The following is a 23,012-nucleotide window of genomic DNA, read 5'->3' on the forward strand; positions in this document are numbered from 1 at the left end:
GGAGTCCAGGTAACCCACATAGAACTGATTGAACTGAACTCCCTGCTCTGGAAGCATGAGAGGCTTCTTTTCTTACCCTCTGTGCTGAGATGAGAGAACTTGATGATCCTCAACTCAGATAGGCTTTTCCACCCCTGCCTCTGCACCACCACCGCTTCATAGCCTTTCCCACCCCCACCTCTCCACCACCCCCACCATCTCCACACCGACTCAGGTGAACCGGAGACTTCATGTGGGGGGGGGACGACGACTGCAAACTAAAGATGTTTTTACTTTTTCTGCCTCCCCTCCAACCACCTCCACTCCTCCATACCACACAGCCTTCCCAGTGTTGTCACACCACAAGACAGATACCTTTAGCTGAGCCTGTTGTTGCTCAACTTCCCCCTGAGCCGTCAACTTGTTATAAATCAATAAGCTATTCTTAACAGAGCCGTCGGCCATGATATGATCTCTGTTACATTGTATAATGATGACGGATTGGTGGTTTTCTTGATGCGTAGCCGCCAACGCATAAGCCTCCCAACAGCTCAGCTCGCAGAGGTAACATGAAACAAGCTCTTGTTCGGTGCATGAGCGCGTCAGGAAGGCAGAGATACAGTCTGCTGCCCCAAGAGAGTGCTTCACATGCAGTACACACAACACGGAGCCAGGACAGGACTTACTGCTGGTGGACTCTTTACTCATGTCACAACACTGGACAGCTACTGGACATACCCAATACATGTACACTTGCTAAAACATGCACAAACAGAAAGAAGAGAAATACACACACACTGACTTTCTCTCTGTCCGTCTGTCTGTCTGTCTGTCTCTATATCTCTTGCTCTCTCCCTGTCTCTGTCGCTCTCTGTCTCTGTCACTCTCTCTCTCTCTCTCTCTCTGTCTGTCTTTCTCTGGGGTGTTCTCAGGTGAAGCACACTGTTAAACACTACTCACCATGGTTACTATCTGCCTTCACCAGCAGCAATGCAAACTAAAAGCCATTTCTCTTGCTCTGTCATGTGAATATGTGTGTGTACATGTGGTTGGTTGTGTGTCAGAGAAAGAGAAAGAGATAGAGATAGTGAGAGATACAGATACACACTGGAGAGAGAGAGAGTGAGAGAGAGAGCGAGAGAGAGAGAGAGAGAGAGAGAGAGAGAGAGAGAGAGAGAGAGAGAGAGAGAGATAGATAGATAGATAGATAGATAGATAGATAGATAGATAGATAGATAGATAGATAGATAGATAGATAGATAGATAGATAGATAGATAGATAGATAGATAGACAGACACAGCGACAGAGGGCACAATATGTGTTTGTGTGTGTGTGTGTGTGTGTTTGTACGTGATAACGCGCCACAATCGCTTGGTAGAGCCAGTGGAATGTCAGGTAGCAGAGTGCTTTCCCCCTCTCTAGTGCTACTGTCCCCCGTCAAAGTGCTGCTGCCCCCCTCACTAGTGTCGCCGTCCCCCTTCATAGTGTTAATGTCCCCCTTCAGAGTGCTGCTGTCCCCCGTCATAGTGTTATTGTCCCCAGTCATACTGCTGCTGTCCCCCTCAAGAGTGCTGCTGTCCCCCTCAAGAGTGCTGCTGTCCCCCTCAAGAGTGCTGCTGTCCCCCTTCAGAGTGCTGCTGTCCCCCTTCACTAGTGTCGCCGTCCCCCGTCATAGTGTTATTGTCCCCAGTCATACTGCTGCTGTCCCCCGTAATAGTGCTGCTGTCCCCCTCAAGAGTGCTGCTGTCCCCCTTCAGAGTGCTGCTGTCCCCCTTCATAGAGCTGCTGTCCCCCTTCACTAGTGCTGCTGTCCCCCTCACTAGTGCTGCTGTCCCAGCCTGCTGTCCCAGCCTGCGGTCACAGCTGGGTGTGTGACAGGACCACGCTAATGAAAACACATGCAGGTGAGATCACATGGCCAAGAGCATGCAGTGCATCATTTACTCTGAGTCCTGTCACATCATCCATCACCCCCCCCTCCACCATTGCCTGAGCAACGCAATAAAAACCAGGCGGAGAGCAAACAAACAGACCCACTCTCCTGTGTGTTTGACTCCGGTGTGAAGCTATCTGGAAGAGCCTTTCTTTCCTCTCCTCGTTCAGCTGGCACTGGCTCGTTAAGAGTGTGCATGATTAATGTGTCTCCATCTTAATTTGGTCAAGACTAATCCGCTCGCCACTCTCTTCTCATTAACCCCTTTCAACACATAGTTTAAGGTTTATTTAATAGGGACTACGAATATTAATGAAGGATTAAAGAATGTTGATGACTTGTTCAATCAACGAGCTTGTGGAAACTTAATAAGTCATCATGTTTTACATAAGACTGTGTGATTGGTGCAAGCCTGTGTTTCTCTGCCTGTCCCCATCTCTATCTGTGTGTACAGTGTCTGTGTGTACAGTGTCTGTGTGTGTGTGTGTGTGTGTGTGTGTGTGTGCGTGTGTGTGTGCGTGCGCGTGCGTGCGTGCGTGCGTGCGTGCGTGCGTGCGTGCGTGCGTCTTTGCTTCTGTACAAATCAGTATGTGTAATATGTGCAATTTTTTCCCCCCGTACCTGCCTACGTCCCTCCCTGCCTCAATTCCTCTGCGTGTGTGCTTGTGCGCTTGTGTGTCTCTATGCATGTCCTGTGTTGTGTTACACTGTGGGTCCTAAATCACCCCCTGTGACTGCAGTTAGTGCTGCTGCCTGCCCAGCCCATCTGTCAACCCATCTCTCTCTCTATCTGTCTCTGTTCCTCTTCCTATGCCTCTATGCTCCCCTCCAGAGAATACACTACAGTGCAAACTGAAATAATCATAATAAACCAGAACAGCATAGAGGACAGCCTTGTAATAATAAAAATAACTAAATTAAATAAAATAATTAAAAGTGACTTTCTCGGTGTGTGTGTGTGTGTGTGTGTGTGTGTGTGTGTGTGTGTGTGTGTGTGTGTGTGTGTGTGTGTGTGTGTGTGTGTGTGTGTGTGTGTGTGTGTGTGTGTGTGTGTGTGTGTGTGTGTGTGTGTGTGTGTGTGTGTGTGTGAATGCGTGCACATGTGCACGTCTGTGCATGCATTTGTGTGTCAATGGTTGTGTAATCAAGGCGAGTGTACACTGCATGGGACATGCTGTATTATTGTGTGGATGTGTTTGCCTCCCTCGACTCTCCCGTCAACTCGTGCCTGACAGATGACTTGAAGACGCAGCAGAGTCCAGCTCCACACAACCGGACAGAGCTAGCGCACTGAGCTTCACTGTTTCAAAGGGATTCTTTCATTCATTCTTTAGTCTACAGGACAGCACATGAGGGGAAGCAGAGAGGAGAACAAGAGAGAGAGAGAGAGAGAGAGAGAGAGAGAGAGAGAGAGAGAGAGAGAGAGAGAGAGAGAGAGAGAGAGAGAGAGAGAGAGAGAGAAACAAGCAACAAGAGCAGGGCCATCACCTCCACCACAGAGAAAAGAAGATTCTTTCCTGAAGACGAAGTATCCAAAGCACTCAAGTTAAAATAGCTTTAATATTATTGGCTAATTCATCATTGATCCAATATATTTCGATCATGTTCGGCAGAGTCAAATGATGAAGACTCTGCTCTTAAGGAGGCCTTACTACATATAGCTGCAACATATTGGTGCGTTTTAAACCTCCAACCACTTTCAACCTACTCCTCAAGACTAACACTACAGCCCTCCTAACCTTCTCTTTTGAAGATCCTTTCCTCTCTGCCTCCACTATGCTACGTATAGTATACAAGTCAGACAGGGCTGGCCACCAGGCATTCAGCAAGAAGAGCATTGCAGAGCAGAGCAGAGCACCCACCATCCACCAGGCCAAGCCAGCCAGCCAGCCAACCAACCCACTTCACCAGCAGTGGAACAGGAAAGGACAGAACGGGACAGCAGCAACGTCATCAGAAATCTCCAAACCGCCCACTCAGCAAAAATTCAGCACCACCTACACTACGGCGCATCTCTGCGGCCCACAGAAGGAAGGACAGACACAAACACACACAGAGAGGCTCATGGAATAGAAAGAAGGAATCCTTCCTACTCTCCCAGGAAAGCGGGAACCCAATAGCGTTCGCAGTCTCCACAGTGATGCATTCAGAGTGCTAACGCGGCAAAAACACATAACACACAGACAGAGCAGCCCCTCCCCTCTCTCCCTCTCGCCTCCCCTTTCCATCACTATTGTTGTGGCCCGTAAGCTCATCAAGAGGAGAAGGATGGAGAGAGGAGAGGGGGGAGCAGTGTCGGTCTGGGGGCTGAGGAGGAAGAGGAGAGGGGTGGAGAGGGGAGAGAGGAGAGGGGGTAGCAGTGTCGGTCTGGGGGGTGAGGAGGTAGTGGAGAGGGGTGGAGCAGGAAAAGTGAGGAGCGATCTGGGGGGAGATCAGGATCGAGAGGAGAGGGAGGGAGAGGTGAGATGGGGACAGGGGACAGGGGACAGGGGAGATGGGGGAGCAGTCTGGGGGAGAGGAGGTAGGTGGAGGAGAGGGAAAGACGGGGTGGCGGTCTGGGGGTGAGCACGGGAGGTAGGGGGTAGGGGGGCGTGGCAGTAGCAATGTGGGGTTGACAAGGAAAAGAAGGAAAACAGAAGGAGAAAGCTGTAAGCTGTGAGCGTTTTGACAATGACAAGGAGGGAGGGAGAGAGAGAGGGAGGGAAGGAGGGAAGGAGGGAAGGTACTGTAGGCCGTCCTAACACATTTCACATTTAATAATGAGGAGGGCTACTCCTGTGGGACGCGTGATTCTGTGCTGTGGTTTGATGGGCCTTTGTGATGACCCAGCTCAGCTGATGAACAGCAGACACACTCTGATAACATACCAACCCTTAGCACACACCCACTCACTCACACACACACCCACTCATACACTTTCCCTCCCTCTCACAGACACACACGGAAACACACACACATACTGTATATAATCTCCCGCCTTCTCTCGCTCACACACTCACACATACACTCTCCCTCCCTCACTCAGTCAGTCGCTCATTCAGTATTCCCTAGGGTCCCCCCGCCACCATCACCAATGCAGGCGTCCCCATGCCCCCTCCTCCATCCCACCCCCACCTCCACATCCATGACCAGCCCCAACACAGACAGGCCCAAACCCCCACCCTCCATCTCCCTCAACCTTGGCCCTGTCCTTTAGCCCCATGCCCCCACCCTGACCTCCTCCTCCATCACCAGCCCCAACACAGACAACCCCATGCCTCCACCTCCACCTCCCTTGCCCCTGTCCTTTAGCAAGGTCTTCTCCTCTGCCACTACCACCAGCTACTAGTCCACACCCCCTCCATCTCCCCTACCCTACTGCAGCAAGGCCTAGCCACCAGCAGCCACCATCCCAAACAACCTCATCCACCGCTGCGCCCCGCCCCCCTAACTCACCCTCCCCTGCACACCCCCTCCATCACAAGGCCTGCTACCCAGTTATCAGTCCTGACACTCACCCCCATCACCACCCCAAAACAGCCCCTCACTTCAACCCTCCACACCCCCACTCCCACCATCCCAAACATCCCCCTTTTCCAGCCCAAACAGCCCCCCCCCCCCCCCCCCCCCGCCACCCTCCTCTACCCCTCCCCCTCCCCCCTCCGTGGCGAGTCCTGTCCCCTGCTGGTGCTCATCAATATTTCATGAGCTGCCGGAGTGTGTCTGTCATGTCCTCATGATCCCTGTGCACTGGGCTCTGCACGTCTACTTTGCCTCTCTCACACACACACACACGACACACACACAAACTACTGTTACCACAAAAACAAGGTGGGCTGCATTCACTGAGATCTTCAGTGGCTGGAAGACATACTGTACACGTACATCTATCCCTGTTCACCGGGTTCTCCACTACGTTACTCTCAAGTCAAGTCAAGTCACCTTTCATTGTCAGTTTCTTCATATGCACGGGTCATACAAGGAAATTACGTTTCTCTCTCCATACCATGAAAGGACATAGTAGAGTTTCAGTGTCTCAGTGACCAATAGCTCTCTGGCTTGGAGAATACAGAACACGTAGACACAAGAAAAACAAAAGTTAAAGTCCCAACTAACGGTGTGAAAATGTGTTACACTCTAACTTCCAATTCACGTCACAGCGAGCCAAAAAAAACAACAAAAACTGAAACAAAATCCAGAGTCAGAGTCACACGCAGTCTGTCTGGCTAAAAGCTCATCTTACAGCACCTACGTAGTGTACCTTGCAGGTCTTAAAGACAAGAAAGCTCCCGCACACTGCTCACATTTGCAGAGTTTATTCGCGACGTTTTGGTCTACCAACCACTGAATTGCTTGAAGAAGGTTAGTAGACCGAAACTTCTCAAGTAAACTCTGCAAATGTGACTGGTGTGCGGGAGCTTTCTTGTCTTTAACGTTGGTAACCAAAGGGTTCTACTTGCACCTGGCCAAAGGAGGTGTGCAAGAATTCTACACAAACAAACCTTGTAGGGCTTGAAATTGGCACCTGCCAACTGCCCAAGTGCTGGCAAAACTTTGCTGTGAGAAGTACCAATTTCAGCCTCACTTGCCACTTTGACAGGTGACCTATTCTTTGGCGCGCCAAATCACATTATTTGTAATGAATTGTTTGCATTTAAATGCTTAAACTGTTGTATTTAAAGAATATTCTGAAGAAAAAAAAAGAATGAAAACAAAACTCTGGCTAGTTGATCGGCTAAATGTCTAATGTAATGGCCAAATGTCTCTGTAAAACCACTACCCACAGTGGCCGGTGAGCAAAAAAAGTGAAGGCAAAGCCCTGGTACCTTGCAGTTGTTTGAAGCGGCCCTCCATCTGATTGTAGTTGTACAAGAGCCCGGGAGCTGGGCTAGCACCACTGGGTCCCGGCACAGGCGAGGACGGGCCTGGCCCGGGGGAGGACAAGGGCCCAGGAGAGAGGGGAGCAGGGGACACGTGTCCAGGGGACAGGGGACCCGGCGACAGGGGGCCCGGCATACTAGTGGCCCTTTGCAGCTCCATTGGTTACGTTGACGTCTGTCCTGTCCACCAGGGAACTCAGTTACAGAAGTTACAGTTATAGTTGAAGCAGCAACAGCAGTAGCACCAAACTGTCCACCAAAGTCCACCAAACTTGGGGACAGAAGTGCGATGATCGGACGAGAGGAGATAAGATGAGATGAGATGAGATGAGATGAGATGAGATGAGATGAGAGATGGATGAATGGCGAGGACTCTCTCTCTCTCTTCTTCAATTGCCCCCAACACCACTGGAGAAAGTCCCGTCCGTCCAAGTCAGCCGGCGGCAAAAAGGGCACGGGAGCGTTGGTTCCTCTCCTCCTATTCCCAGTGCTTAGTCCAAGAGTGCAGGGTGCTAGAGTTTCAATCAGCAGCAGCAGCGGTGGTGGTGTTGGTGGCAGCAACAGCAGTGTGCTCCACACCACACATTGCCCCACGCAGCAAGTCTACAAGCTGCAAGCTCCTCTCCAACTCCCAACTCCAACTCCAGCTTCAGTTCCCTCTCTCCTCCTCCTCCCAGCATCAAAACACAAGCCCCCCCATCGCTACATCAATAGGGGGGGGACGGAACAACTCGCATAAAGGCACACAGCGCTTCTCTGATGAAAGTGACAGCTCCCAGAGAAAGGCAGATGGAGGGGCCAAGAGAGAGAGAGAGAGAGATGCAGGAAGGAAGGGAGAAGCGGAGGCAGTGTGTGTAAAAGAGAACAAGAGAGCGAGAGAGAGAGCGCTGTGGACTCTGGAGCGAGTCCTCTGGTAATGTAGTGCTGAACACAGAGCACACCTTTCACAGACCTCAGGAGGCAGGAGGCAGGAGGAGGGGAGGGGCCCCCGCAGCCTGGAATTCACCCGCCAGCCAATCGGGCGGTTTGTTTTCCCTTATGCCGTGACGGGCTAATTAGCATACAGGCCGGTGGGAGGGTGAAGAGGAGGCAGCAGGGAGCGGAATGTACCAAATCAGCTCCAAGCGGAGGGGGTGTACTTGGATGACTTTCTGCTCACTTTCAGCCTCAGCATTTTGAAACTGGAGAAAAAATAGCTTGACTGATGACATTTTCCTCATTGAGCAAAAGCCTGAGTTAAAAATGGCCCCATAGCCTTCTTTTCAGACCTACTGTCAGCTTTCAGTGAAAGCCAATGTCCCCAGTTTAGCAGAGCTTCACAGCATCGTATGGCACATACAGACATGCCTTGGCTTTTGAGTGGGGAGACAAAGCGGGAGGACTAAGCTTCAGATCTGAAAGGCAGAGAGCTGTGTGGCCTAATGGCTTCAGATTACCTCTACTACCGGCCTTAAGCACACCAGAGGTATCAAACTCCCCATTTCTCCCTTCCTCCCCCCTCTTCTCTGTATCTCTGCCTTCCTTGTTCCATCTCTCTCTCTCTCTCTCTCTCTCTCCATCCATCTTTCTCCATCTCTCCCTCTCTTTCTCCATCTCTCCCTCTCTTTCTCCATCTCTCCCTCTCTTTCTCCATCTCTCTATGCATCTCACTCTCTCAATCTCCCTCTCTCCATCTCTCCCTCTCTTACTTTCTCTCTCCCCCTCGCTCTCCATCCATCTCTTTCTATCTCTCTCTCTCTTTCTCCATCTCCATCTCTACCTCTCCCCCTCTACCTCTCTACTTCTCTCTCCCTCTCTCTTCATCCATCCATCTCTCTCTCTCTCTCTCGCTCTCGCTCTCTCTACCCCTCTCTCTCATTACACCCAGTTCACTTACCTCAGGTTATCTTTTCCTCTCCAGTCAACTGCAGCAGAACACCTGATGCCAACAGAATAGATCTGCGCTTAATTCCACTCGCCTTTTCCAGCCATGCACAATTTTACAACCTCGTAACTCCAAAAACAAAGGCAAAAACAAAGGCAAACACTGAAACCAAGCAGAAGATATTAAATCCACCTCATCTGATCATAAGGTTGAATAATTATGTCAGCGCCCAACATGCCAACACAGCCGAAAAGCTTTTGACGGGTTCTTGAAAGAGCACGGACATGCTCCCAGTCAATTACTATTAATTTAAGAAGAAGTACTTATTCACTGACGTCGGTAACACAAGCACCAGGGCTTCTGTAGTTAAGAGGTACTTAACTCACCAAGACAAAGCAAACTGCCCCCTTAACCACATACTGTTGTCGCTATTATTTTCAATGAGGTGAACATAAACAGTGGGGTGGTGAAGTGTTCAGAAGGCATTCTTCTGGGTGCAATTACCTATGGTACATCTAGATGGGAAGAGTGGGTCTGGACCTAAGCTACTTTAGCATGGACCCTTGCAAACACACATGCTGACTCTCGCCTTCACATACCCACACACATGCATACATGCATGCACACGCACACACACAGGAATGATCTCTTGTCAGTGGTCTGTCCAACACTCAATAGACCCCTCCCTACAATAGAGCAGCATGTCTTTACATCCCACTGCCATATCAATATAGCCACACTAAAAGGAAGTTCTCCATATGCCTGGAGACAGGTGACGCCCAACGTGGACACAAACCATCACATGCTCATCCGTAGACACAGACAGACAGTTAAGGGAGAAAGGGGTGTTGGGTCCACTGGGCGGAAACGGGGGTGCTGGGTGCACTGGGCGTGGGGTCTACTGTGTCACCAGCAGGTCACCAAGCGGAGTGGCGGAGGACAGAAGAGTGATGCGCGTGAGGTGAGGGCAGCAGACTCCGAGCGATGAGGGCAGGGCAGAAACTTGTGAAGCCAGAGTGGTAAATTTCACATGGGGACGCTTGGCTGCTTGGGGACAGGACAGGACGAGAGGAGAGGAGAGGGAACCAAATGAAATTCTTACGAGGGGGTGGGGTGTTACCCCCTGTCAGGAAGAATGATGACTCAACTCGTGAGGACAGAAAAGGGCCACAAAGGGAAAGCGCGAGCACTGAGACAATCCTGTCACCCCATCACTATGTGGCAGAGGCACCTACCGCAGACCTTCTACTGCTACTGCCATGACTTCCTGCTCGAAAAGTTTATTTTAAAAGGGCAGAATGCTGGGAATGTGTGTGTGTGTGTGCGCGTGTGCGTGTGCGTGTGTGTGTGTGTGTTAACGTGTGTGTCTGTGCGTGTGTGTCGGTGTGCCTGTGTGTGTGTGTGAGTGTGTGTGTGCGTGCATGTGTGTCTGTGCGTGTGTGTGTGTCTGTGTGTGTGTGTCTGTCTGTGTGTGTGTGTGTCTGTCTGTGTGTGTGTGTGTCTGTCTGTGTGTGCGTCTGTGTGTGCGTCTGTGTGTGCGTCTGTGTGTGTCTGTGTGTGCGTCTGTGTGCGCGTCTGTGTGCACGTCTGTGTGCACGTCTGTGTCCGCGCGTGCGATTGGGAATAGGAAGGATTGGGGTGGGGTGGAGGGTGCTGATGTGTTCTGAATAAAGGCCCTTTCAGAGGTGAGGCTGTTTTTAATTATTCAAGCGTTAGCCAGGCAGGCAGGCAGGCAGGCAGGCGCGGCCTTGCAGAATGTGTCAATAGTCTTCAGGGAGCGTGAGGAACACCACACACACATCCCCAGTTCATCAGTGGACTACTGCTATTCCTGAACACCCCATCACCGCCCCCCATAAACAACCCCTCCCTCCCCACCCGCCTATTTCTTTCTTCTGGACTCTAAGGAGGCTAGACTTACCAGAAACACACCAGAAATACCACCAAGGACCAAACAGATCAATCTGATGTGACGACAAACGCACATTTACACACTCACAGTCTCACACACGCGTGCATGTGCGCACACACACAGGCACTCACACAACCACACACACACATCCATAAAGATGGTGAGTATACACACACACACAGGTATACACACACGTACACACACACGTACACACACACACACACGTACACACACGTACACACACGTACACACACACACACGTACACACACGTACACACACGTACACACACGTACACACACGTACACACACGTACACACACGCACACACACGTACACACACGCACACACACACACACACACACACACACACACACACACACACACACACACACACACACACACACACACACACACACACACACACACACACACACACACACACACACACACACACACACACACACACACACACACACACACACACACACACACACACACAGCTCAGATTCTAGTCATGTTAACGTCTAGTCATGTTACAGACAAGAACAACAAACAATAAAAACAATGAGAGTGAGGATTGTGGAAAATGGACATCCCAGAATACTTTCTGGGACAATTTCTATTGTTTTGGCATAACAATCTCTGAATGTACGATGGTTTTGATCCACATTCCATACTTTCCCTCCCCTGTCAATTTTCACACCGTGTTGGACTTGGAAATTGAACCACGACAACAAAATGAATCCTGTTGTGGCAAAATCACCTTGTGTCTTGTCTTTTGGTGTTCTTCATGCCCTGATCAATAACTTCTACAAGAGTTCTATACAGTAGAAGTAGAAGTACCCTCACAGAGCTAAGTACAACACTAGCAACATATTACAAAGTTGAATACAAGTAATATCATTCCACTAGTGTTGCAATTACATCTGTAAGAGTACTTCTACCTCTACTTCATACAACAATGGGGTGCGTTTCTCGAAAGTGTAATTGTTAGCCAGGCAGCAACTTGGGTAGTTGCCAATTGGAAATTGCATTGGAAACAACAAAGTAGCTAATGTAGTTAGCAACTATGGTTTTGAGAAACACACCCCTGACTGCTACAGACTAGGGTTTAATATATTTCCCGAAAATGGCATGAATCAAATCCCGGGATAGGACGACCCATTTCCCGGGAAATCCCGTTTTTTTTTTTTTTTTTTTTTCCTCCTCCCATTTTTTGATCTACGGTAGTCATGTAGGGGCTATAATTCAACTGTTCCTCCCAAACTGGCATTTGTATCAAGTTGTTAGTGTTTGTATCATTATTGGGAGAAAAGAATTAAGATTAAGCTCTACTATCCACCAACACAATCATAATAATGAAGTGTAAGATGATAGCTTGTGCGCAGCATGCAGCGCTTATCAATGACGGGTGGATTGTTGGTGACGGTGACACCAAGTCGCCTGCCCGTCCCCCAATTCCACCCGCCTACTTATAGCCTATAGACCTACTAGTTAATTATGTGTCCACTGTTTAAGTCAGGAATGGATATCGACATGATACGGAGTTTGTATGCTTAATATTTGAAACGGTGATGACATTTAAAACCGAGTCAAACGGCCATAAACAGCATTGCAATGAAGGGTGTCGTAACGGCAGATGGAACTTTAATTTCACGACGACATTCTGGCTATAAACTCGCCCTGGCCGCTTCCCTGTTTCACTTTAGGACCAAAAGTAGCCTATTCAACCGTTTCCACAGTTCCTGCATCGGTAAAGCCAGGACTACACGTGTGAACCAAATCAACACAACAGCATGAAGGAATAATACACGGAAATACAGACGTGACCTGAAATCAAGCGGGCGGAATTGGAGCTGTCGTGCCAAAAAGCGAGTGCCTGCCAAAACATTTTGGCAAAACAAAACAATTTTTTTGAGGGAAAATTATACTATTTTTTGCAGAATTAATTACATAATTTATGAACTAAAAATATGCTTATGAAACAGTACTCGTCCTCCACTTAATATGAGCTATTTGAATGAAACTGTATCATTTGTTATGACAATTCTTAGATTCTTTTATGGAAATAATACTGAAATTGTAACCAGCTCTTTGTAATATTTCCAGAAGGAATGTAGATGCTTTATTGATAGGCTTTCCATCTTAAATTGTGTTGGATATGTCTGCAAAAATGGGTAAAAATTATCTGAAATATTGGTCGTTGGTTTCCATTGGTTTCAATGAGGGCAGTCGTGTTCTGGCAGGGACTCGCTTTTCGGCACGACACAGCCTTTCGCCAGAGGGACTCACTAGTTTGACGCCGTGTCGCCCGAGAGGGCTGTTCTTGCGCCTAAACTAGTGAGTCCCTTCGCCAGAGAAGCTAGATTTTGGACATGCTGGACGTTATCGCCAAATTACGATAGAAAGGACAACCAATGTTAGCTAATATTGCTCATTACCTCATCTACACAGTTGCCGCTATCCAAAAATATACGAGAACATAATTAAATAGTATTTGAAAGAGTGATATTATCACGTTTTCAGTGAAGTGATCAGTGAAGTGGGCGGAATTTGGCGACCTTACTATTATAATTCACTCACACAAAGTGCATTTCGCACTGTCATTGTCCAATTTCAGAAAATGCCTCCAGGCAAAACTGGCAGCAGAACCAGACATTGCTGAAAAGGTCCTGTAGCCTACTGCTGCTGAGCCTGAAGTGTTACCAAAGATTCTCTATTCTAAACCGTCTCTGGTGTTACCGCTGCTAGATTGCACTGTTGCTTACTGTTGCTAGGACAACAAATAGACACGCACTTAATTTTTTTTCCCGGTTTCCCGTCAAAATTGTTTTGATCAGATTTCCCGGGAATCCCGGGTCCCGGGATTAAACCCTACTACAGACCTCCCATAGTCATTCATCACCACTGTCCTTATAAGTTGCCATCTTGTCCTAATGCATGTGTGACCAGAAGTGATGAGGATGACCATATGGAAGGCCATATGAAATAGCAAGCGGGCGGAATGTGGCAGTGATGCTACCGTGGGCAACCGGTGCGGGTGACACTTGAGGAGCAAGAATGGCATGACACTGCCACGGCGACTTGACTAAACTCACATCTGGACAACAAATGCTCTGCAGACACGTGACAGAGATATGGCAAAAAAGGAGGGGCAGAGAGAGGAGAGGAGAGGAGAGAGGAGAAACAAGGTGAGAGAAGAGAAGAGAAGAGAAGAGAAGAGAAGAGAAGAGAAGAGAAGAGAAGAGAAGAGAAGAGAAGAGAAGAGAAGAGAAGAGAAGAGAAGAGAAGAGAAGAGAAGAGAAGAGAAGAGAAGAGAAGAGAAGAGAAGAAAAGAAAAGAAAAGAAAAGAAAAGAAAAGAAAAGAAAAGAAAAGAAAAGAGAAGAGAAGAGAAGAGAAGAGAAGAGAAGAGAAGAGAAGCAAAATAAGTGAACTAATTTTGCCCACCAGGACTTACTTAAAACACAACCATTCCGACAGTAGTGCTCTCTACAGTATGTGCTCCTCAGAACACATGGGATGGGGTGGGGTGGCTGGGGGTAGCTCTCCTCAAGTCTCCTGAGATGAAGGTTACGTGTCCTAATGCCGGAGTGGAGACGATGGGATCACCTACACGCCACGCCAGGGCCTCCTGCATATTTAAGGAGCTGCTGCATAATTTAGCGAGGCGCGTGGAACCCTAGCATTCTGGCCTACTATGCTGTAAGCCAAGGCCCACTGACAAACCTCCAGCTACAATTACTTGACCAGAGAGAGACAATGAGACAAGGCATGGGAAAGTCAACACTAGTTGAGGAGGCGATTGCGGTCCTACACACAGCGACCAAGCTCGACACGACCACAGGGGAAGAAGCCTAAACCTGACACTCGAGAGGCTGAGAGCTACTCTGGTCTTTTACATGTCATTTCTCGTTACTCACCAAAATGACAGTTTGACTAGTTTACAGGCGAAAAAACTCATGTGCGCACGCACGCACGCACGCACGCACGCACGCACGCACGCACGCACGCACGCACGCACGCACGCACGCACACACACACGCACACACACACACACACACACACACACACACACACACACACACACACAGCTACAGAGTAGACCACACGGGCGATCAAACGCATGACCAAGTAGCATGAGCTTTCCCACAATGAGGCCGCCTCAGAACAGTATGTACAGTTGCGGCGGCTGCTGCTTCTGCTGCTGTTCAAGTGTAATACAAGTAGTGGCTCTAATTGTTGAGAAGGGCCGCGGCACACTCAAATATTTCTATAATCCCTTGGAGAGGTTGTGTGTGTGTGTGTGTGTCTTTGTGTGTGTGTGTGTATGGCCACGTTTACATTCAGAATTAAATAGTTCAGTCGAGTTCCCTTTGATCTTTCATTTAATTCCTAATTGTCAAGTGTTTACAGCGGAATTAACCTTTACTCAGAATTAAAGTGAGTTAATTCGGAATTAAAAGTCCCATGTAAACTTAGTCTGTGTGTGCATACCTGCATGTGTGTGTGTGGGAAGGTGTAGACAGGCAGAAGCAGGACCTATGTCGGGACCACCAGAGTCAGGAGGAAGGAGGGAGGGGTGCTTTGATATCCTCCTGGCCTGGGCTGCGCTACTCTGTTCTGGGTTGGCTCGGTCTAGCACCTCCCACCCCACCCCGTCCCGGCTCCATGGCCTGCTCCACACTGAAGGGTGTCAGCTGACTGCTGACACGGCCAAACACAAGAAGTGGTAGCTGGTGTAGGGCTACTGTCCTTGCCTTGCGCTTATCGATCAGCACACAGTTTAAAACTGCCAATACTGGTCCCAGGCACAGCGATAAGATCACAGATCCCATCCAGACCAAGGCTGAGTGTACGTACTGTACCCTATGTGTGAAATGATTAATGCATAGAAAGGAGGATGAAAGTGAAGCAGCATTGACGTGTGCTGTTAGCTAATGGTGGTTATAGTAAAAGCTGGGGTAATGTATAGAGCCAGAAATTGTCTAAGCTATGAGATAGGCGTCTCTCATTGGCTCCCATTATAGCCCCGTTGGCGAACGCAGCCAAGTAAAAGATGAATGGGAGTCTATTGGGCTAAATGGCTCAGCAGGGATTTGTGACGGTTCTGTTCTCTGGTTTGTAAAGATGTGTGCACATTCTGTACCTTATCATGAACGTTGTATTAGAAGTGAAGTTAAATGTTCCTGGCATGGCTTTGTTCTCCCTATGACGTGTTAGTTTTGTCCTGCAACACGCTAGCATTCGGCTAATACCTGCTGGCTGAGGAATCTTTGCGACTATTCACGACCAGAGCTGACGAGAGACGTACTCTGACTGATCCTAGCAGAGACATCTACGGTCACACACCTCAAAACCCCCCACCGCCGTCCAACATGTTAATTGAAGGTGCCCAAATTCGTAAGGATGAGCGCAGTCATTTCCTTTACCCCATGTACACATGCCGCTTTTCCACCACCTTAAATGCAATAAATAACAGGTGTCCACAACAATCCTAACATAACTTTAAACACATCGACATCTGAAGTCAGACTTAAAACTACAAAACAAATGGCGTAGTGCCGTAAAGTCGATTGTCACGTGTTATGTCATTGCTATAGTTGAAATAAGGGTCATTTTCACGAATGTAACACTTGACAAGATGCAAACGTGTCGGCAAATGCTTTCACTTACTCATATCTATCGAACGCGACTCCATTGTTTCCAGGGAAAAAATCACACGGGCAGATAGTTCTATGAGAAGGGTACAGCCCCATTGGCACCCATTCATTATTTACTTGGCTGTGATAACATAGCTGCAGTGCCACTCCTGGCCACACCAGCTAGTTGTGGTTCTTGTACAAGATTCCATTTTCTTTGATAGAGCTAACCGCTCTGCTATTGACTTCCTGTTGACCTCTCTATAGAGAGAGGGGGGAAAGAGATTGATTATATAGCCTGGTGGAACTCCACCAATCAATGCAATAGTGGGCTTTGAACATTAATGGCAGCAGCCATGGCTGTGCTATTTGTATTTGAATGATGTCAGTGATGTTACGATGTTAGACCACCCCCCGTCTAAAACCTAACATTTCATGTATGCATACTAGACATGTCAGTTGGCATGTACGACACTTATGTTGGGTGTATGTTTGGGGCACTGGGCTTACCTTGGTTGGTCCCCAGGACAAACACAGAACGTCTTCTTTGACGGGCGAGCACGGCCCTGAGCCGACCACCTTCTGGCTATCCTCCAAAGTTCAGACAGTGGGAGAAAACTCCCGGACAGATATATAAAAGTTCCCAATACAGTTCCATATCAGGGTAGGTAAATCCACAAAGGCCTGTAGCGCTACATCTTCAAAGGCACACGGCCAGTCTCTAAACACTTTGTCTTGAGCAGGCTAGCTCCAATGCCAACCAAGGCCTGGCATGCGAGACTAGCGCCTCATCAAGTGCTCACCTGTTCCACAGGTCTCCAAGTGGCTCTCTTGAGCCTCTGACCTATGACCCTTAAGTAGGCCCAGGTGACTAAGTAGTGCGCTCCCTTACAGTGATATAACTCTACACTGTGATTTTTGGAATGTCAAATAACAATAACAATTTCCACCAAATGAACAATGCCAAAACATATTCTCTTTTGTCCAAAAGATATATTTGGGAATAATAATCCTTGTTGTATACAAGACCTGCCTTCGATTTGATTTGATTGCGTTGTGTCATAATATAAGGGTGATGGGCACATAAGCGTGCAGTCATTGTACTGTATATCCCCAGTACAAAATGTCTTTTAATCTTACAGTCAAAGTGGCACTATGACTGTGAAAATGGGAGCATATCACTGTTGCAGCCCTTTTCATGGTCTGGCTTTAGAGAAGGACAATAAATTAATATAATTATTGCAATAAATCAATAATTATTAATTGCTGGTTGATATGCTGCAATGAATATACTTCTTAGATAGTCCACTAAAAAACAAAAAAAATCCAAATAAAAAAACACCCACACAACAGTAGCACTGGCTGTCCTTACGCTGCCCTGACACCGCCCTGTCGTGTGCTACAGCTGAAACGTCAACGACCCATGAGTCTTCTGTTTGACTCTGGGAGATGGGGTACCTCTGAATAGTGAGAATCTCTGTTTCATGACAGTGCCTTGGGGATCCATCGATTGCAAATTGAGATTGTGACAGGATTCTGGCCAGTCACGATGATCAGCCTTGGGCACACTGAATCCATTACACGGAACATGCCACGCGCTGATGTCATATGGGACACCAAAAAAACGGTTCCCAATTCAGTTGTGTGGTAATGGTTTGGCTATGGCAAGGGTCACATGGAACAAAAAAAAGCTAGTATGCGAGATGCCAATGCTTTGAAACACAGCTCTATAGTAGAGTGTCAACCCTGCCGATTTCAAAACACCAATACAGTAGAGCCATATTGGCCATCACATTATATTAAACTAACTGACATTTATGAAATGGGACTTGCAGTTATTTGAGTACAGAGTGTTAGTTTCCATCCCTGCACCAATGTGGGATTAGGCGCCTTACTCAAGAGCACATGAGATATGGATGCGAAATACACACATTCTTCCAGCTGAAAAGGGTGGGATTTGAACCTGCAACCCTCTGATTTCAACCCAATCTTACCCATTCAGACATGGCTGCCCCCCATTGTCCAGTGTCTTTTCCTACCCTGCAATCTGTCCTACCAAGTCAGCGTGACACTCTTCACTTGCGTGTCTAAGTGTTGGGGCAGGGTTGTCACTCATTTACGCTCACGGGCCGCATACAGCAAGTGGAAGTGGATGACAGCAGGAGTATCAGGAGGACTGACTGTGAATGGCGAGCAAAAAACCTGAATTCACAGACACCTACAACAACATTGTAATGGGCTAGAGAGATTCACCTCTTATTCCCCTTCATTCTCTTATCTATGTTTTATGTGGGATTCCAGGTAAGAACTGTGTTAATCATTATGCTATCGTGTGATTGCGTCTCCACTTCACTATGTAATGTGTCGGTGTCTTACCTGCGAGGGCCTTGATGCGGGAGCGCTCGAAAAGGCGTGCAGAGCTGTTCTCGTTGTCCCACTCGTCCGCATCCCAGCGGTTGTTGACGTCGGAGCTGTAAGGCTGCTGGATCTCCATGTTGTGGTCGTAGTCTGCGGCTACTGAGGTCATCCTGGCACTTATCTTCAGTGGACACACCTGATCATGAGACTGTTGGCATCAAACCCTGTACAACAAGGGAAAAAAACACACACACACACCTTTTTAAAACAGTGCAGGTGGCCCAGCCGTGGCTCAACCAGTTGGGCACTCGACTGTTACACTGCCAGCCCGGGTTCGATTCCGGCCCGAGGTCATTTGCCAACCCCTTCCCATCTCTTTCTCTTCCGCTAATTTCCTGTCTCTCTGTTACAGTCCTGTCATAATAAAGGCATAAAAAGCGCCAAAAGGTGCTGGACTAAGGCACATACTCAGAATCAAAGAAGAAATAAAGTCCACGACACCAGTCAACCAATGAATTTCTTTTTACATGATGCTTCAGGCTTCAGGCCTTCAGGTCTGAAAGGTCATTAAAAAATAATATGAGGGGACCAGAGTATCGTGAACACCCTGCCAGACGCAAACACCTAAAACAAGCCACCAGGCAGCAAAATTAAAATGATAAGGCGTCTGGCAACTGGCCAATGTTGCTGAACAACCTTTAAAAACAAATTTTTAAAAAGCAATTTATTATTTTAAAATGGACTACATTTATTCCCTTTAAATGCCGCCTTTCTTCTGACCCGCATGTGTTCAGTGTACACTCAAGAGTACAATTGGGATTTGTGCTGCAAAGACATCCCAACATATAAATTGTGAAACACTACATCATGTGCACTCACAAGTGAGCCACAAAAGTCTGCTCGGATTGGTTTTACAGTACACAAGTTGTAAATACATTTAAATGTTTCAGTTACAACCAGATGTCAGATATGTAACAAACATTAAAACATATGTCTAGCAGAATTATTATCATCCTTCACACTGGCCCTTTACACTGTCCCCTCGGTTGCCCCCACTCCCCTCAGCTGGGTATGAAAATGTCCCCAAGGGCACCCCCCAAAGGCCCAGCCAGGGAATTCATTCAGACTCATGTGGTCGCATAGAGAGGCTTTTGGTAAGTTGAGTTTTAGCACCCTCTATGAGTGAGAGGCTGCAAACGCCCCAAAACCACCGGAGTAGACCCTGCATCACTCTGCCACTATAAAACACATCTGCAGCATGATGCAGTTAGCCTGGCAACGCCATCCTACATACTTCCACCCAAAGATTTTGGCTCAATAGTCGGCTCTCGCCCAGGCTATGATGCAGTGGGCTTGGAAAACAAGATATATTGGACAGCAGCTTTGCAAAAGATTCTGAAATCCCATGAGACAGTCTGGTTCACATCCACACTCTTGTGCAAACCATCTACAAACGTAATACAGAAATTCAAAATGTATTCATACAGTAGTGTCATTACACACGCCGGTGCCATACCCGTAACTCTCAATAACAACACATCACAAAACTTCTGTCACCCATCCGCGAGCTGGCATCATGTAATCTGGCCGTGCAATCCTTCAACATACCTGTCATTTCTCATGGCCTGAGCCAACTCTGAGGTCCCCCTAGTCTGCCCCACTCTACTCCAGATGGCAGAGCTTTCAAGTTAACAGAACGTGACGAGATGTTGCGTTGTTTCTGGTAATGGCAGTATCGGTGCCTGGTATCGGTAAGTGTTTGATGAGTATGAGTATGAGTGTAATGAGCACGTAAACTATCGGGGCCGATACCGATACCAGTAGCGGTGCATCTATAACTATACCAAAGCCACCATTGTACCTCTGGTCAATGTTTGAGTTTCAATATGGCTTTGGTTTGCCAAGAACTATTGTTTTGGTGGTAAATTAGTAAATAGGAAGGGCTGTGCAGCTCAGTGGAAGCGATGGTCATACTGTTTAATGGAAGAGCTGAAAATGCTGACAGGAAGCTGAAACCTTTACTCTGAGTCTGCATACTGTACTCGTAATTACACAGCATTTGGGTGAAGGCTAGCACACCACCTTGGAGCGTATTCCTAATGAGGTGAACCAGACTTAACGCATTGTGAAATGAAGTGAAAGAGAATGATACATTAGGCCAGTGGTTCCCAATGTCTGGGGTCGGGACCCCCAGGGGGTATCAAGGTCCTGCACGGAGGTCGCGTAGAGAAGGAAATACCTGCGTAAAACCTACACAATTGATATACATGTCTACTAGGATGGCAACATTTACCAACTTTAGTGTGCAGAAAAATGTTTCGTGTGGAATATGATGTGGGGTTGTGGGGTGGTTGTTTGGCTGGGCAATTTGCAAAAATATTCATAGATCCAAAAGGGGGGCCCAGCTGAAAAAGTTTGCCAACCACTGCATTAGGCTATTCTCCTGAGCACCAGCTGACACTAAGGAGGCTGGACATCCCTCTCCCTCCTCTTTTAAAAACGTTTTACTGCCCATCCCGTCTGATGAGCTCAGCAGATACCTCCCATGATGCATTGCTGCTCCAGCTCAGGTCAGTGTGGTGCAAGTCTGCCGTCAGCATGGGAGCGGCGGTTAACGGTGCTGTGGAGTGGTGAGCAGACTAGCTCAGCAAGCTGACACAAACACACACACAAACACAAACGTGAAACACACACACACAGCAGGCTCCAGAATCACTGCATTAATCTCCAGTCTGCTGGCTTTTACTGCAGTCTCGATTTGTCAACAATAGGAAAATAAGTTACTACTGTGAAGCAAAAAAGCGAAGCATTAAAATAATTGGATTTGAATTTGAATTTAGCAAAGTGTTGGTCCCTTCCTTTTATGGATGCGCGCATGTGCGTGTGCGGCGTGCGTGTGTGTGTGTGTGTGTGTGTGCGTGTGCGTGTGCGTGTGCGTGTGCGTGTGCGTGTGCGTGTGCGTGTGCGTGTGCGTGTGTGTCCTCTATGTTTATTTGCAGTGCTGTGCGTGTATGATTGTGTTTGTGTGTATAATATACATTTTCTATACAAGTGGCTACTAAGCACAGCAGTATATCAGTGCCATCCTGAACACTGTGGCTCTTTAAATGGAGCGCTACTCCTCTGGGTGAGATCCACATGCTGACAAAACCAGGCCACTCCCCTGGATCAGCAATACTGAATCCAACACCGCTGCAGATCATGTTGGCCAGGCTACTTCATATATCACACACAGCTGCTACTGGGACAATAAGCTGCCACTCAAGGGTGTATGCAAACAAGTTCCTTGTCGTGTGTGTGCACGTGTATCCGTGTGTGTGTGCTTGTAGTCAAAGCCTCTGGGTCAGTCAGGGAAAAAGTGTACTGTATATTTGTGTATAAACTTACATGTAGATACAGTAGAGGCCACCGAGTTCATTAAACATGGACACAGACAGCAAGTGATCGACAAATGCACACAGAGGGACAAAAGGAAGTATATATAGGTAGAGTCAGACAGAGTAAAAGAAAGAATTATAGAAAAAACATTAAAGAGAGAGAGAGATGTGGGGGAAGCCAAACAGTACATGATGTAGCATTAGTTATATGCATTACATAATAAAGACAGACAGGGGAAACTGTGGATAGGACAGAGAAACAGCAGAGAGGCAGCATAGGATATCTCAATATATTGTAATAGTGCTGTATAGTGTATTGCATGGCAAGAGGCGGAGGAGGCAAGAAGCTAGAAGCAGAATAACAGACACACACTGTGGATTTACATCAGTCCATCCATGCGGAGGGAGCGCAACCCTAAAATCCCTCTTAGCGTGCGTGGCGGCTTTAGACTGGAGTGTGTGGATATGCGGATTTGAGAATCCCGTCAGGCAGAATACAGTTAGCAGCAGCACCACTCATTCTTATCCACTAGGAGACTTAGCGAAATGCTAACAGGATGCGAACGGGGCTAGTGGTGCTGATGCAGAAAAGAGGAGAAAGGGATGATGGTAGGGAGAGTGAGAGGGGGGGGAGAAAGACAGAGAGAGAGAGAGAGAGAGAGAGAGAGAGAGAGAGAGAGAGAGAGAGAGAGAGAGAGAGAGAGAGAAGGGGAAAGAAGAGGGAGGAAGAGAAGTGTATAGAAAAGGGGTCAGCATGAGATTGGAGGAAAAATAAGAAAGTTGGAAAGAATGAAGAAAGAGAGCAAAAGGAGATACTGAGAGAGAGAGAGAGAGAGAGAGAGAGAGAGAGAGAGAGAGAGAGAGAGAGAGAGAGAGAGACTATTTTTAGCCAGTGCGGTGGCGGAGGGCAAACACTACATCAGCTCTCAGGAAGACACTGCAGTGCGGAGGAGAGGAGGAGAGGAGAGGAGAGGAGGAGAGGAGGAGAGGAGAGGAGAGGTAGAGGAGAGGAGATGGAGAGAGGAGGAGATGTAGAGGAGAGGAGAGAGGAGGAGAGGTAGAGGAGAGGAGAGGAGAGGAGAGGAGAGG

At 47.9% G+C, this 23,012-nt stretch overlaps 1 protein-coding gene across 5 annotated transcripts in view; it reads right to left on the bottom strand.

Annotated features, from left to right (window-relative positions):
• Window positions 1-23,012, bottom strand: part of LOC134441000 (spectrin beta chain, non-erythrocytic 1-like) — a 143,904-nt gene that overhangs the window by 93,976 nt on the left and 26,916 nt on the right. For 3 of the 5 annotated variants that reach the window (XM_063191187.1, XM_063191188.1, XM_063191185.1), the window contains exon 1: window positions 6,719-7,673. In XM_063191187.1, the coding sequence (XP_063047257.1) occupies window positions 6,719-6,932 (214 nt within the window). In that variant the 5' untranslated portion in view covers window positions 6,933-7,673. Of the gene's footprint in view, window positions 1-6,718; window positions 7,674-18,564; window positions 18,771-23,012 lie in introns of those variants that run through there. The other 2 variants (XM_063191190.1, XM_063191189.1) reach the window with 1 other exon arrangement.

Source organism: Engraulis encrasicolus, chromosome 24, assembly GCF_034702125.1.
Source record: "Engraulis encrasicolus isolate BLACKSEA-1 chromosome 24, IST_EnEncr_1.0, whole genome shotgun sequence".
In the NCBI taxonomy this organism is placed as follows: domain Eukaryota; kingdom Metazoa; phylum Chordata; class Actinopteri; order Clupeiformes; family Engraulidae; genus Engraulis; species Engraulis encrasicolus.